The 17,802-nt window shown below is 45.3% G+C and overlaps 1 protein-coding gene across 2 annotated transcripts in view; it reads right to left on the reverse strand.

Annotated features, from left to right (window-relative positions):
* Positions 1–17,802, reverse strand: part of CACNA2D2 (calcium voltage-gated channel auxiliary subunit alpha2delta 2) — a 220,024-nt gene that overhangs the window by 189,506 nt on the left and 12,716 nt on the right. For both annotated transcript variants that reach the window (XM_040075949.2, XM_040075948.2), the window contains exon 2: positions 2,039–2,120. In XM_040075949.2, the coding sequence (XP_039931883.2) occupies positions 2,039–2,120 (82 nt within the window). The remainder of the gene's footprint in view (positions 1–2,038; positions 2,121–17,802) is intronic.

Consider the following 17,802-nt stretch of genomic DNA (forward strand, 5'->3'; position numbering starts at 1 on the left):
ATGTGGACTTTTTTAAATTTAACTTTTTAAATCCAAGTAGGTTACAGTGCCACTTTATGACATTGACAGCTCCCATACTGTAACCCTGATGAACCTGTCTCCAACTGGTGGGCAAGGACTCCCTGCAGGTACAGCTCTGAGTTCTTCAGGGTGAAGCACTCCATGCCATTTTCCATCAGTTAAGCTGTGCTAGTGTGCACTAGCAAGCAAATGTGGTTCTTAAGTATCTTCCACTTGATATTGCATCTGCGAATCAAACCTGAACTCCACACCCCAAGTTCTCCCCTAGAAATCAGCAGACAGCCTCCACCAGTCCTTCCTGGTGTTCAAACAGCTGCACAGTGCAGCTCATTCCTTGGCTTCAGCTGGTTTATGCATTTACTAGATGCAATAATTAGCTTCCTTCCTTCACAAGAAGATTCCCAAACACATTTCAAAAAAAAAAAAACCCAACAAAACAACACAAACCTTCACTCCCTCTGTAGTCAGTTTATCCAGTATTAATCCATTGAAGTACTGCATTATGTTCTACCAGAAGAATTAAACAGGAAAAGAGGGAAGCTCTCTTACCTGTAATTGACTGACTGGCCAATAGGAGTCAAGTGCTGGCAAATTGGAGGTGTAATTTCTCTTTAATTATGGCATTAAAAAATTACATGATATACCTATTTAACATGCAAAGGAGTAAAATCAAAGCTAATAAGAATAAATTGTAAGAGAAGACATGGACAAAAAAATGTAGTAGCAATCCTTTTGTTTTTTATGACTGTGCTCTGCTGAAGAGAATGCTGGCTGCTGCACCATTCTATTGCCTGGAAAATATCCCCAGCTCTAAGACCCTGCCAACATGCAAAACTGCATTGCACAAATGCATGGCTACATTCAGGAATATCTGTTGAAACCCAAGTGGGTGTATATGCTTTTCATGCTGCACATGAAGTTTGTATCAACCCACTTGAAGTTCAGTTGAAATGAATGCACACAAAGCCCAGATACACCACTCTGGAGCTCAAATGTGAACACGAATGGATGAACCATGAAGAGTTTTGCAAGCCTTCAGGTAAACTCATTTCAAAATGCATTTAAAAGAAAATAGTGTGACCTCTGTGTTTAGACAATGGATTACAACCAACAGTATAAAATATCAGCAGTTCTGTTAAAGCCAATATAGCTACTAGTGCAAGACAGACAGTAGGAGTCCCATAAAGTATTGGCATCTGAGAAGAACATGTTACTGTCACCAGAAAACACAAATACACCCATGCTTTTTTTCTGGGGTAACATATTTATCACTCTAGAGAAGCCTATTTTCTCAACTTCAAATCAGCTAGTCAGCACAAGAGTGTGGGCAAGGGGAGACAGGGTTTTACAGGGAAAGGGAAACAGGGAAGGTTTCAAAGGCTGTTTGATCCCAAACCTAATAAACCCCAATGAAGCTGCTCTGTAACTGCCCTAACCCAAGCCAGAGCACTGCTGCCAGGAGAAGAGCAGGTCTGGCTTTTTCAGCCTCTGCATCCTGGTGCTAATTCAGGGAGCAGGAGGCAGATGCCAGCATCAGTAAGTGAATTTTGTTTTCTGGCACTTGGAAACGGTAGCCAAACAATAATTACAGTTTTACCTGCAACGTATATTTAAAAACAAGGCGCTTCCAATGGCTAACAAAATTATCCTTTCACCATTTCCTGCTTTGTCAACGCAAGTTTAAATTTAAAACACAAATTAAACTACCTTCAGTCTCTGAAGGAAAGGTTAGTTGAATTTAATATTTTTTAGTGTGTCGTATAGGAAAAACCCCAGAGATGCATGCTCAGATAGCAGTGACATGCAGCCCCAGAGACAGACAGATACAAACCACACTCACTCCCACACACTTGATAAATGCATCTGATTGCCCAGGGACCAGCACAGCCAGCCATGACCCTGCACATGGAGTGAGCTGAGAGGGTGATTGAGTGCAAGTGTTCACACAGGTGATTTCTGCAGATGACAACATTATTGCCATAAGAAAGGCAGCACAGGTAAAAGAAGGACAGCTTACCTTTCTGAGCTGCTGGACTCCACCAAATATCCTCATCACTCCATCAATCTCCTGCTCCAGCCTCCTGGCCCAGTACTGCATACTGCAAGAGATGGAGATGCAAGAGAGAAAGAGAAAGGGAGAGAAAGAGAGAGAAAGAGTCAGAGCCCTGACACCGAGTAGATAGGCAAGGGACTGAAGGGAGAGGGAGGAATTCTGTGCCTCAGCTAAGTTCACTGCTCTCTCTCTGCAGCACCGAGTGCAGGGCAGAGTACCAGGAACACACCGCTTTGAGAATTACAGCTGGGGCAGGTTATAAACTTCAAGACTTCAAAATTTATGCACAAGGCACAGAGAGAAAAGGGGAGAAACAAGCACAAAAAAAAAAAACCACAAACCAAACCTACAAGGCTTGAGGCTTTATTTTCTCCTTATATAAACATCTGCAGTAGATAATTATTTAAGCCCAGAGTGATTAACAAGGTTGAAGTGCTCTGCAGTACAGAAAACAGCTTTATTGCTTCAGCAGGGCTCTGTGGCAGAGAGCAAACCCCAAGCCATGGCAGGGCCAAAGGTGTCTTGTTCTGCTGCAGCAATGGATTATCACTGCAGCACCACGGGAGAGACCTGGGCACAGGCAGGGGCCAAGCACAGAGCAGCGAGTGCCCGAGGGCTCAGCTGCTCTGCACCTCCAGCAAAGCCCAACCCGTGCCAGGCACGGGCTCTGCCAGGCCCTCTGCGGGCAGAGCTGCCTCCCGAGGCAGCGGGGAGGGCCGGGAGCTGCCATGGCACGTCCTTCATCCCGAGCCCTGGATGGAGAAGGAGCTGGCTGCCAGGCCTTCCGACAGGCACGACACCCTTCTGTACACTGCCACACGGATTGCTGCTTGCAGCAATAACACCGAGTTCAAAACAACAACAAATAAACCCTCTGCTAAATCCACACAACTTGATAATTCTCCTTCTTTTAATGAGATTTCCTGGCTTCAGCCGCTGCCCAGGCAAATGTCAAATCTCCTGTCTGACCTGGAAAAGCAATACTCGATTGCCTCTGCACCACTTGGCACTGCCTTCAGTGCTTTTTTACAGCAACATTTCTCTTTCAATGTATGCCACAGAAAGGAGGGAAGGAGCAGAAGGAGTAGAAGGTAAGGCCAGCAGCAGGGCAAAGTGCTGGTGGGAGGGAGCAAACCAGCTGGAGGAGGTTGCACTTTCATTAGGTTCACTGAATTATTTCATTCTTCATGCAAAAAGACATACCCCAGGCAGCCCCACACACCCCTCAGCCCCCAAACCATGGAGGGGCTCTCCCACAGATCAAGGAGCAAAGAAAACCAACCATTTTTCAGCTGAGCACTGGAGGACTCTGAATTACACAGCACAGCCCAAAAGCTGGGCAGAATTATCGAAGCAGAAAGATGCCCTGAGCTGAGGGACAGAGGAGAGCTGAAGCATCACTTTTGAGGGGTGAGGGACCAGCAGGACAGAGGGAAGGGCTGGCAGACAGACGTGTGTTACTCAGGCAAAATTCATGCCAGTTAATAATACACAAGGCTGTGGATGGAAACAAGATTTAATTGTGCACGTGAAGCCTTCCCAGTTTTCCAATGTAACTTATGCTATTTCCCATGTAACTTATGTATTAACCGAGGTAACTTACACTATTTCCCATCTTCCCGCAGAGGCAATGCTGCCTCTTGTGCCCTGGAAGCGTGGCTGGGGAGGGGAAATCTAGGAAATGAGATGAGTGAAGATATCAGCAAGCCCCCTGTTCTGACAGAGGGAGAGTAAAGCCTCCAGTGGTGCTGGCAGTGTGAAGGTACCAGGTCACAGACAGAGCTGAGGGGGGTTGGGTTTGAGGTGTTTTGTTGCTTTTCCTTTTCCAGTCAGACATTTTATCAAAGGTATATTCAGGTTACCCCAAGTATGAAAGTTACCCACAAATCTTCTGAAGCATTTTCACCAAAATATATCTATTTTTACAAGGCATTCATTAAAAAAAAAAAAAAAAAAAGCCTTGAAAAACCAAAAACTGAATTTATTTTTCCCCTCCTCCAGTTTGTCCAGTGAACCAAAAAAAATCAATTATATGCTCATATTCAGCCACAGGTGTGAGAAACCCCACTGAGCACTTATGGAGCTGACACTTTTCCTTAACTTCCAGCTCTGCTCAAGAGCCTCGATTTCAGTGACACCTGCCCGTGTCAGCTCTCACCAGGAACACTTACACCACCACAGCAAGGGAAAATTACCTCCCATCTTGAGCTGTATCCATCAACATTAACAACTGCTCATATCCGCTTCAATGTCACGTATGGCCAAGCCTTCAGAAAGGATTAGTTAGAGAGGAAGACAGAGGCATCAATAGTACTCTGTTGGCATATGCAAAAGAGACACTGAGTGCTCAGTTGAGCTGGGATTTACAATTAATTTAAATTTAGTCAGCAGATTCATTTTAAAAAAGTTTTTTAACTTATTCCACCCCCTGCCTCTCCACCCCAAGAAGTACTACTATTTTAGAGAAAAGTCACTGGGTTTTTCATTCATGAAAAAAACTGCAATTCCCCTTAACTGTGCAGTCTGATGATACCTGACTCTCAATCTTACAGACCAGTTTCCTAAGGAGTCCAGATAAGCCTTGTGACATCAATATTAAAAATAAATAAATACATGTCTTACATTATCAAATAAAAAGGACAGCAATTTGGCATAGCTGACACCAGGTTTCTAGATTAAAAAAAAAAGTAATAGCAGAAGCAGCTTTTTTTTTTTTTTTTTTTTTGTGTGTGTGTGTGTGTGTGTAGTATGTCTATCCAAGAGCTTTTGCCAGTGGTAGTAAAAATTCTTTTTTATACCCAGCACATCCCTCACCCACACCAAAGCACTGGCAGAACTCTTGTCTGACCCATTACTATGACCCTCTACCCTGGTAATGTCCAAGACAGAAGTCTGCAGAGTGGGCCACATCCCAAAATTTGGAGATTTTATCTGTTGCCATATATACTGGGTTGAAAGTTATCATTAAAAAAATAAAAACAAAAAAAACCCAAAAAAACCCAACCAAACATGAACCTAATGCACTTAAAATTTTATGTAGGATGACTGTGGCAAGGCTGTAGAGGGTAAAGAAACTGCTAGCCCATGATGAACATGGAGATTTCTGTGTGCAAGCGTGTCTTCTATGGAAGCTGCAAGCAATAAGCCACGACAGTCATTACATTCCTGGGCCATTACTGCACGCCTCAGGTGCCTTACAGGGCTTGAGGAGCGATAACTCCTCCAAACACGCTGCCAGGAGTGCCCTGCTGCTCTTGTGAAATGTCATTTACAAATAAAGCATAAAGAACACGGCTGATGGGAAGCCACTGGCACGGCTGTGGTGGTGCTCACAGAAAGGCACCAGGCTCCTTTACGAGCCGTGTGCACAGTCCCCTCCTAAAACCAAGCACCACTTTGGTGTCTGCTGGAATGAGAAAACGTGGGCCAGGAGAAAAACTTGGAGCTCAAGGATGTGTGATGGCACTTAATAGCTCTGTGCCTGCAGGAGCTGCGTGGAAGGAGCCTGGCAGCCCCACTGCCCCTGGCAGTGACGTGCCCAGCACATCTCACTTGTCTCAGCTGGCTCTCCCGTTGCTGAGGAGTCTCCATAGGACTCTCCGAACCCAACAACTCTACAACTGTCATATACACATTTAGGATATCCATTAAAAAATCTTTAGTATTGAAAAACTGGTTGTTTTCTTCACCTGTATAATATTACAGCCTCCAACGCAACATGCAAGGGAGGTAACTGACTTTTGAAAACACACCACCATTTATCACTGCCTCTCCAAAGAAAATTACAAAAATGTTAATTGATTACATAATTTACATATTTGATTTTTCTTAAAGATGATATGAAGTAGGCTTTAAAAATGAAGCAGATATTCAAAACTATTTACTGTGTCAAGCAGAACATCAGGAGGCAAATCACTGCTACTGCAGTTGGGGTTAAGAAGCAAAGCATCCCATGAGTCCCGCTCCTGCTCACTGGGCACTCGTGCCTTGCCACTGGTCACAGCAGCCCTTTTTTAGGATTAGGGCATGTTCCATGCTTCAGGTCACCCAAGCAGTTGCAGAGACTTCATGCACATCCATGCTGGTCTGAGGCTACACTACTGCTCCAGCTGTGTATCTTCAGAAATTAATCATAACCGCCTGGAAAGACAGGGGACAGGCTGTGCTTGGCCTGCATCCTCCCACGCTTGTGGACACATCAGATGGCAGCCTCAGTCCTGGTCCTCTGTACAGAAACTGGAGACACTCACAGAGAAGCCACCAGGGCAAGCCATGCACTGCCAGCCTGTGGCCAGCACCAGGGACACGCCACAGCAGCTCAGCCCAAGGGCACTCTGCCCCTTGGTGGCTCTGGGTACACGGGACCCTCACAGGGCACCGTGACACCTCCTCATGGCTAACCTAGGGGTGGGCAAGGCAGTTACACAAACCACTAATGGATATAAGCCTCATTACAAGGCACCTCTCACAAAAGCACTGGGAAAAGAGAAGCAAGAGGAAAGAAAATTAGTTTTCTGCTTGAGGACATTTTTTCCTTAGAAGAAGCCTTAGGAGAGTACTTGTTTGGCCATGAACAGAAGAGGATGCTAGAAAAAAAAAATAAAACAGGAGATTTGGTCCTTTTCTTTCGCTGCCTTCCTGTCCCCAAAAATAAGAGAGAGTCACAGAAACATAAAAGCACAAGAGGAGAAACTACTTGCTAAGTGGATCTACTTAAGCCCCAAAGCTTATAGGGTTCTACACAGAGTGTGTTCTGAACAAGTGCCTACACTTCACGCAGTGTGTTCAGCCAAGAATGCTTCACCCTGATTCATACGCTTTGGTTCAGTGCCCAAATATTGCTATTTAATAAGGTTATTAATTACTGTGTTGTCTAATTTTTGCTGTGCAGGAACTTCTTATAATTGGCTTATTCCTTCAAGATGCTTAATCCTTTAACTATAATAGCGTGTGTCAGTGCACACATGTGCACGTGTGTGTGTGTGCAGGATGTGCCCCCTCTGAGCTCTCTTACATACCTAGGCTGTAAAAAACCCACGTGAGCCAATATTTACCCAATATCAAGGAAAAACAAGTTGCCTTTTTATTTTCCCCTGAAGACACAACTTAGAGAGAACACCTGTTTCCTTCCAAATAACTCACTGACCGTGCTTCCAGACATTATCAAGCCTACCACATTGTCATCTTATGACTGTCTTTTCATTTAAAGTATGTGCCCAGGTGTTTATGTAAAGGAAGGGTGGGAAAAAATTGCCTGCTGGACTAGTCTTTTCTTAATATTTATCAAGACATTATTCACCTCTACCATCTGGTCTTCCCTGTAATAAGAAAGCATCTTTGACATTATTATAGGGGGGGAAGGACAGGACAAATGAGTATTAGAACTATATCCTAAGGAAAATCTTTTAAGAGACAGGAAAGGGTTAGTCTGTCCACACTCATCTCTTTCACCACATTATTTTGTTCTTCTCTGTTCAAACACTAACTTCTGTTTCTGTGTCCTATCTTCTGCTTATCTTTTCTCTTTTTTTTCTTTTTTTTTCTTTTTTTTTTTTTCAGCAGGATATGTCTTGCAAAAAAATGCACCTAAAAAAACCCCCAAGTACCAAACCCCCTACCAGATCCATCCTGATCCCAGTTTGACACCCCAAAAAGTATTAAAATATAATAAAAAGGATAACTGGAGTTTTCTCAACCAGCAGGATAGATAAAGTTGGGTGAGGAGAGAATAAGTCTGAGGGGAAAATTACACCAAAAAAAATTGTGTTTCATTAACAGCTCTTAAGCACCAGTATTTCTTTAGGTAGCTGTGAGAAAATCAACAGTAACCACCAACTTATCACCAGTGACATTTAGGACAGTAGGAAAATTGTTCCTTAAATATGATTTCTCTATCAAAAACCAGAAATATTACCCATTCAAGGTCTAACTCCACCTGAGAACAGAACAGGCAGTAGCTGTTCAGTCAGCCACAGATATAGCAGGAGTTTCAGGAACTCCTCTTCCACCATTACTTGCACTAAGACATCTAAATACCTGAATCCTCTGCATGAAGTGTAGTCTAACCTGTTCTTCAAATTCTCCAAGATCTCCACAGTACCTCTTCCCAGTTCAATTTTTCAGCATGTGGTAAAAAAACTCCCTTCTTATTCACCCTAAATCTCAGTTCCCTCTTTCCACATATCCCACCTAACCTGACACTGAAAAAATCTTACAACAAGCTCCTAAGAACTGGAAGATCATTATTCTGTTGCATCCTTTCCACTAATAAAATAAATAGAAAGGCAAGCTCAGCTTTTCATAGCTTTCTCTATTTTGCACTGTTTGTTAAATATTTCCTTTTTTTGTTGCCCTACTCTAGATTCTCTACAGTTTGCCTGTATCTCCAAAGGCCCATGCCAAAAAGTGAGGTCAGGTACTCCAACAGAAGCCAAACCCAGTGCTGTATGAGAAAGAAGACATCACCTCCCCAGTCTTGTCCAAGAACCTACTGAACACTGCGGAATAAATGTGCCCTTCTGCTATAATAGCACTTTGTTGACTCAAAGCGATCCACAATAACTCTTGAGATCTCTTGTGCCATGCTGCTACCCAGAAGGATGTTCTTTATTCTGTATTTATACATTTCATTTCTCCCTCCTAAGCGCAGTACTTTGCATTTGTTTTCACTGAATTTCCTTTTGCTGACATCCAGCTCGCCGTTCAATTTTTCTAGATCATTTTGAATTCTGGTAATGCCTTTCAAAGTACATCCAACCCCTCCTAGCTCAGTGTCGCCTGCAAATTTTATAAGCATATTTCCCATTCCATTGCTTAAGTTATTAATGAAACTATTGAATAAAAGCAGGTCCAGGGCAGATCCCTGCAGGACCCCACTTGAAATGCCCTCCTGGTATGACAAAGAGCCACAATAACTATTCTTTGAGAGCAGCATGTCCAGTCAAAATATCTTGAATTTCAAACTTTACAAAAAGCTGATTTGGAATATTTGATATGCAAAGGAGCTGGAGGCCAAAGGATAATGCAGTGAATAATTTAAAGCCTAGGAGTAGATTTGAGGAAAACCTCAGTCTGGTTGTCGATGATTTGCCCACAGAGAGAGGAAGAAGCCACTGAATGTGTGAGCTGGCACATTTGCCCTGCAGTGCTGTGAAAGGCCCCACACAGGCACCGATTTCTTCTGACCAAGCACGTGCACAACCTCTCACTGATACAGCAATGAAAAGAACAAATGGCAAAGCAAGCACAGCAAGTATTTTTTTGCAGCCCACAGGGCAGAGGATAGCCCTTTGGCAAAAGGCCCTTCCAGCCTTGAACCCAGTACTTAACTCCAGGACTGTGACAAACAAAATAAGGCAATGGCTACCAGCACTGGAGCAACACTGGTGATACCAGCAGCATCCTACCCAAAACAATTAATTGTTTTTCAGAGTCCAAGCTAACATAATGCTTCAGCGTCCCTGCTTTTTTGAAAACTCTCGGTTTACATCTGGGAATTCTGTTTCCATGGCACACTTGCTGATGTGCATCAGGAGCAAGAGAAGCCCGTGGCTTCTTTGCACCGTCTTCGCACTCTTGTCGCGCAGGATTAGAACCGGGCTCCTTATCTCAAAGCCTGTCACAAATCTAGACTTGAAACACAATGAATTAATAAATAAGTGAATAGGTGTCAGTTTTATGGAGCGCACTACCTGCATAAATTTCACCCAATGCAGCCACTTGTCATTTTCAGCACCCCTCGAGACCCCAATGGCTGATAACTCTTGCACGTCGCTTTGCAACCCATTATAGCGATGAAGTTTTATGATAAAACCTCCTCTCTGACTCCTGTTTTACAGATGCAGTCTGAGTGGAGGCTGAAGACATCCCATCCCCCACGGCAAAGATAAGGTTACGGACGGTAGGTCTTAGTAAGGATTTTGCAAGCTGCATGAATTATTAAAATCCTTTATGATATAATGACAGACATATCAGGTTATTTGTTTATTCTGTGTATAATTCATGACTCTCTTGGGAACTCGACAGAAGTAAGATCGCTTGTTGCATCTCCTTGTTCATTCCAGTAAATCCTCATCAACAGATGGAAGGCTGAACCACCCCTGAAGACAAAACAGCCACAACTTCCAGGACCTGTACTTGGGGTTGGAGATGGGAGAGCTTTTTACACAGCCGAGAGAAAGAGTGAAGCTGTCATTTGAGTACACAAGGCTGGGTGGCTGGAAGACGACAGTCCAGGTAGTGCTTCTCTATCATGCCACCAGAATACTATCCACTAAAGCATATGCAAACAGCTTTATGATGACATGCTATGAGTTGCCCTGTGCTCCTCTATCACTGCTGAGCAACAGCAGGACCATCCAAGCTGATGCAGGCTTTTATAAGACTTCAGGATGGTTCACAACCACGACCTCCTGGCCACTCAAATAGTGTGATACTGGACAAAGCAAACAGTTCCCCTTGTTCGGGTCATTTTTGTAGAGTCTGGTCAAGATATGGGGCAAAGCATGATAAAGAAGTGCCACATCTGGATGGCTGGAACTGAGTTTTGGATACATACATTGTAGTCATCCTTCATTTCCTAAGCATGCTGCTCAAAGGGTCAGGGAGATGTGATGCTGCAGCAGGAAAACGGGAAATGAGGGATTGACTGGAGCCCCTGGCATGAAAGAGCTTCCCAACATCCCCTTGTTCACTCAAGACTCTCCATCCTGTGATGCTCCTACTGCCCAGAAAAGTCACGCTACTATGGAGAGTTGCAGCAAAACAAAGGTGGCCAGACTGCAAACAGCACAATGTAAACTCTCACCAGCCACTTGACACAACAGGACTGCTTTCAGCATCCACCCTGGCCATGGCAGATTTCAGCTGTTCAGAAACAAGCTCAGCACAAATGATCGATCTGATCACTTAAGACAAGCCAGGAGTTTGGTGGAGGCTACTGACTAGTCAGAACTCTGCTGAATTTCTGTCAACAGCTTCTCTCCTTACCAAGAAAAGATGTCACTAAACTCTGCCACAAATACCTCCTGCTACAAGAAGCTATTTAGGGGCATCCATTGTCATTACTTCAGCCTCAAACCATGTCAGTCCAAGTCTCCTGGGGTTTCTGGAGTAGCTTCTCACAGCACCATCTGTAATATTCTGCAGGGGTTTCTGGGCATCACTGTCACTCGATGTCTATGTAGTTAAAGCCCCCACCTTAAACAAACCCTCTCCACACCATCCCCCCACCTGAGAGTTCCTGGCTCCTAAGAGAGCATTGTAATCATTGTTATTATAAAGCACTTAGCGATGCTCATTTATTGCCTCTCTCACCAGCCAAACACCCAGAACCCTGTTATTTCAAATGCAGTTGCCTTCATTTGCAGAAGCTCTTCATTGTATTGGTCCCTTTCAGCAATAAAAGAAAAAAGGGGTGGGGGTGGAGAGCATAAAAAAAAAATTAGCGGTTTACTGCATTTTATGCCATTACCTCACTACTTTGTGATACACATCTAAAAGCTGTTTGTAAGACCTTTCCTGCTGTGAGGTGGCATCCAGGCAAGCTCTGAAGCAGAGAGAATGGAAGCATGAAGCCCAATTGAGTTTTGTCCCAGTACTGCTGCATCACCCAGAGCATAACAGCAACAGGGATGAAGATGCCAGCTTTCACAGGTCACCTCCACTCTCCCTCCTCCCATCCAGCTGGGACAAAGACTGCTCCCTCCACAGGGAAAAATCATCTACATATCACTCTGAAAAGTGATACAAGTCTGTTCCTCTGAAAAGGATACAAATCTGTACAAATGGAGGTGCCTGAACCACACTGGGAATTCTCAGAAGGTGCTATGGGATCTGCTGTGCATGGAAAGGATGTTGATCTGTCAGGCTCAGTTTCCCCATCTCCAGCCACAGCCAACTTTTCACACTGAAAAGAAATCACCTCCTGCCCTGGAGGACCCCATGAAAGGAAGATCAACAGTAAACTGTCCAATCCTGCTAATATGGCCAACAAGAATATTTTCCATCTTTTTCAGGAGGGAAGAATGGAGCTGCAGAGGTGAAGCAGTAGTCTCAAACCCAGACAGACTTTGGGAGCGGAGTCAAAACTGCAACTCAATCTCCTGATGCTAACTTTGATGTCTTGGGAGACAGCACTGGAACACCAAAGCAGGAATCTCACACACCCATGGGTAACCCAGAGCAGGTTTGCTCCCAGCCCTCACACACAATATGCTCACATGTAACTGGAATTGAGGAATATGCAATAATTCTCTTTTTTGTTTTTCTACATGAGCATCGACATTAAACTCAAAAACTCCTGACATCCCAACACCCGATGAATAGAACGTGTTGGACGCTTTCCTGTGAGAGAGAAAAATCCCAGTCCCTAATGTGGTCCTCTCAATGGGGCCCGTGACATCACCAGCCCCTTTCTGTTCAGAATAATGACTTCTTCCACACGCCAAGAGATTTGAAATTACCTGTGAAATATATTTCCCTAGGCACAGGCTCAAGAAGCATGTAAATTACCCAGCTTAATGGCCTCCAGAATTTCTCTCCAAGACACACAGAGAGAGCAGGAAATGTTCAGATGATATCTCAGGTACTGTCTAAGGGATGATCAGGAGCTACTGCCCTACAGCTTACCCAGTAACTGGTCCCACTGGTGCCACAAGGAGGCAAAAAGCACAAGATCCAATTCTAAATGAGTGCCTCATCAGCACAAAAATACAATTTTAAAGAGAGCACTTCTTGGGAAAGGTGCCTAACCATAAATTACATGGCACAAAGAGCCAACACAGGGCTTATACAGCAGAAGGCACCCATTTAATTTGGAGAAGTCCAGTGCTGAGCACTCAACAGCAAGGCCTCTTGCCCTCTGACTGCACGGAGATCAGCACTGCCCAAGCTTTGATGTTCAGGCATTTGCCAGAGATCAGTGTCCTTCAAAGAAGCTTTTCATCCACAAGGACAGTTCCCATCCTCCCAACACCAAAGAAAGGGACAGACACTTTCCCTGGAGTCCAAACCTTCCTGCCCGTTTTCTGTTCCTGCATCTGAATCTGATGTCTTGTTAATACATCAGCAGAACAAACATTATCCCACAATCCAAAGCATGGATTCATTTAAAGGACCAGAGGAGGAGGAATTCTGTGATCTGGTTGCATTTCCTTCTCCACCACTGACTTACTGGAGTCTCTGAAGCCTTAGTTTCAGCAGCAAAAGGAGCAATAGGGAAATGCAAGTGCTTTTACGAAGCTCGTGTACAAAACCACAAGGAGTGGAAGATGGAGAGCAGGACAAGATGCTCACAGTGAAGTGGGGAAGGGGAACAGTCCCAAGGGCATCATGAAAGAATTACCTGTCTCCCCAGGGAGCAAGCCTGAGGCACACACGCTCTGCTCCCGATGCTCGCCAAGAATGACAGGTTGGTCACCTTTTAACACACAGTGTTAGAAAGTAGGCCAGAAGGTCAACTGGGGATAAGAAAACACCTGGAAGATAGGCCTGGCAATTGAAAAATGGGCCACATTCCTCATTGTAAACCTCCTCAGAGCAAAGGTGTAAGACAAGGTCTTTGCTGAGACTCTTTTAAAGTGAGACCCAGCCCTCATTCTCAGCCACAGCCATCGTGCTAACCCACATACTGCCAGAAGCTGTGGTATCACAGCAAGATTAACACAGAAGCAATTTTAACAAACAGCAATTTCCAAGCTAATTTCCTCACTCACAAGCATGCCACTGAGGGCTGAAGTCCGTCTGGACCTCTCACAGCTATCTGTGCTCAGGATTAACTATACATCACTGCCAGTAATGCAAACACCCTGCTACTCAGAAACTATTAGAAGATAAATATTAAACCTCAATATCAGAGCAGTAGAAAAAAAAAATGAGAAAGAGGAATGTCATTGTAACAAATACTGTAACCAAGCCAAATGAGGAAGCAAGGTTAGTTTCATGTGGAAAATTAGACACAAAAAATACAATATACTTGGAATAGCACTCACTTTGGTCATGGGGTCTGGACTTCTGTGCAATGAACCTCACAAACTTCAGAGCAGTTCAACAAACTGCAATTCAGTACTGCAGATTGGCAGTTGCAGGATGAAACTGGGCCAGGGCTCTGGCCACCAATTCCACCCTGAAGCACCAGGCCTTGCACATGAATCCTTCATGCAACATAGATTGTTACACAGAGAAAGTGCAGGTCCATACATTACTCGTGGCTCCAACACAGGCCTCAGGTAATGCAGCTGGAGCATCTCACCTGCAGCCCAAGCAGGTCCCATTTCACCACACTGCAATCATTCTGATATTTCTCCATAAGAAGGACAGGTACATTTATTACACCTTTCCTTTCTGCAGCAGTTTGGTGTTCCCTGAAAACACCTTCATGTACAAAAGCCCTCATGTTATCCAGTGAGATCTGAGAAGAACAGAATGGTACCAACAGCAGGAACGGTACAAACGCAGCAATAAGTAAATTTAACTAAGAATGAAAGTCAAGTACTATGCTAGCTACCATAAAAGAACTGGTTTGCTTTTCCTGGCAACTTGCTCTTCCACCAGCCAGCTGTGACTCCAGAGAACAGGACTGGGGTCTGGCAGCCACTCCCAAATGGAAAGGTAACTGGCCATGCACTCAGCTGCCTGAGTCCCCAAATAAGTGACATTTATTAAGAGGCCCTTATGAAATAAAAAAGGCAAGGCTGCTTTCAGCACACATAATCACATTCATAAACTGCACAAACCAGCAGTGCTTTCAGCACAAGGATTCACTTGGAGTGGCGTCAAGAGAAGGGCAGGGAAAGAAGATTCCCACACAGCAGGGTTGCCACAGGCAGTGCCCCATGCAGAGCACCAGCTTTGGGATGCATCCTCACCTCTGGCTTGGTAACACTGCCCGCTTGAGGAAACATGGCCCCAGTGAGGCTGGCATGACCAGGCTGCAAGAGGGGAAAAGGTAAGAGCAGTGTGCTGGCTTGAAGGCAAAACCAGCGAGAGACTCCAAGTCAGAAAAAACAATTTAATAGGAGAGGAAAAAAAAAAAAAGTAAAATAAAAACACATGCAATGGTACAAAAGATCACTGACAGAGTCAGAATACAACCTGAAACCGTGGTGGTGGCAGTCCAGATGAAGTGGTCTTGTTGAAGCAGTGTTCTTGCAGAAAGGTCTGGTAGCTCTTGTCCTCTGGGAGTCCAGTGGGTAAGGCTGCCTGTGCTGTCCCAAGGCCCCGATTATATCCAGGTGGGAATGCTTGGCTCCTCCCCCTGGGCGGAGCATCTCACAATGGACTGATATAATTTTATCAGTTTTGCAATGGGTCCTTGATTGCCTATTAAACAGAGATAGCTCCTGGGGAGAGTTATCTATGAGTCATGCAGGACGGTATTGATGGGCCATTAACAGAAGATAGTCTGGAGGGAGGGGGCACGGGAAACAGTGGTGCACAACAACATTTCATGTAGATGGTGATAGAATACATACTTTGGGCACATTTTACATTGTAACCTAGGACATAATCCACCCCTTATTCTATGACCATCTACATTATACCTAAATTAATACATTCTTACAGCTAGATAGATAAATATACACATATACAGAATGAAACCCTACACTCAGTTCTCACTTAAAATTAGGTCTCCCTGTGGTACACAACGGGTTTCCCCATCTTTCTGCATTACCCACCAAGTGGAACCAGGTCCTTGAGCAAAAACAATCCCACGGATGGGTCTGCCTTTGCTTGATGTGGGATTAATCCAAACAGTTTTTCCTAAGATGCCTTTCATGTGTACCACAGGGACTTTATCTCCATCCACTGTGTGCAAGGGTTCAGACTGGGCAGGACCAGCTCGATTGATTGACCCTCGAGTGTTGACCATCCAGGTGGCCTTTGCTAAGTTCAGTTCCCAATTTTTGAAAGTCCCCCCACCGAGCGCCTTCAGGGTAGTCTTAAGTAACCCATTGCACCGTTCAACTTTCCCGGCAGCTGGTGCATGATAAGGGATGTGATATATCCATTCAATGCCATGTTCTCTAGCCCAGGTGTTTATAAGGCCGTTCTTGAAATGGGTCCCATTGTCTGACTCGATTCTCTCAGGAGTGCCATGTCTCCACAAGACCTGCTTTTCAAGGCCTAAGATAGTATTCCGAGCAGTAGCATGAGGTACAGGGTAGGTCTCTAACCATCCAGTGGTGGCTTCCACCATAGTTAGCACATAGCGCTTGCCTTGGCGGGTTTGGGGAAGGGTGATGTAGTCAATCTGCCAGGCCTCCCCATACCTGTACTTCAACCATCGTCCACCGTACCACAGAGGCTTTACCCGCTTGGCCTGTTTGATTGCAGCGCAGGTCTCACAGTTGTGGATGACCTGTGAGATGTTGTCCATAGTAAGGTCCACCCCTCGGTCACGGGCCCATCGGTATGTTGCATCTCTCCCCTGATGACCAGACGCATCATGGGCCCAACGGGCTAAGAATACTTCTCCCTTGTGTTGCCAGTCTAGATCCACCTGTGATACTTTCACCTTGGCGGCTTTGTCCACCTGCTCGTTGTTGTGATGCTCTTCATTAGCCTGACTCTTGGACACATGTGCGTCCACGTGTCGAACCTTAACGGTCAGCTTCTCTACTCGGGCGGCGATGTCTTGCCAAATCTCAGCAGCCCAGATGGGTTTCCCTCTGCGCTGCCAATTGGCCTTTTTCCAGCGGTTCAGCCATCCCCACAGAGCATTAGCTACCATCCACGAGTCGGTGTAGAGATAGAGTCTTGGCCACTTCTCTCGTTCGGCAATATCTAAAGCTAGCTGGATGGCTTTAAGTTCTGCAATTTGACTTGATCCACCTTGTCCTTCAGTAGCTTGTGCAACTCGTCGTGTGGGGCTCCATACTGCAGCCTTCCATTTCCGGTTAGCGCCTACAATTCGGCAGGAACCGTCAGTGAAAAGGGCATATTGTCTTTCAGTCTCTGGTAGCTCGTTATACGGTGGGGCTTCCTCGGCACGTGTCACTTGTTCTTCCTCTTCTTCAAAAGATAGTCCAAAAGTCTCACCTTCAGGCCAGTTAGTTATAATTTCTAGAATCCCAGGGCGATTCGGGTTTCCAATACGGGCGCGCTGTGTGATGAGGGCAATCCATTTGCTCCATGTGGTGTCAGTGGCATGATGCGTGGAAGGAACCTTTCCCTTGAACATCCATCCCAGCACTGGTAGTCGAGGTGCCAAAAGCAGCTGCGTTTCAGTGCCAATTACTTCTGAGGCAGCTTGAAGTCCTTCATAGGCGGCTAAGATTTCCTTCTCTGTGGGAGTGTAGTTGGCTTCAGATCCTCTGTAGCTTCGGCTCCAGAATCCCAGTGGTCGGCCCCGAGTCTCCCCAGGCACCTTCTGCCAAAGACTCCAAGACAGGCCATTGTTCCCGGCTGCTGAGTAGAGCACGTTCTTCACCTCTGGTCCCGTCCTCACTGGGCCAAGGGCTACCGCATGAGCGATCTCCTGCTTGATCTGGGCAAAGGCTTGCTGCTGTTCAGGGCCCCAGTGGAAATCGTTCTTCTTGCGGGTGACCAGGTAGAGAGGGCTCACAATCTGGCTGTACTCAGGAATGTGCATCCTCCAGAAACCTATGGCGCCTAGGAAAGCTTGTGTCTCCTTCTTGCTGGTCGGTGGGGACATGGCGATGATCTTATTGATGACCTCAGTGGGAATCTGCCGCCGTCCATCTTGCCACTTTACTCCCAGGAACTGG

The sequence above is a fragment of the Hirundo rustica genome, chromosome 12, assembly GCF_015227805.2.
Source record: "Hirundo rustica isolate bHirRus1 chromosome 12, bHirRus1.pri.v3, whole genome shotgun sequence".
NCBI lineage: Eukaryota > Metazoa > Chordata > Aves > Passeriformes > Hirundinidae > Hirundo > Hirundo rustica.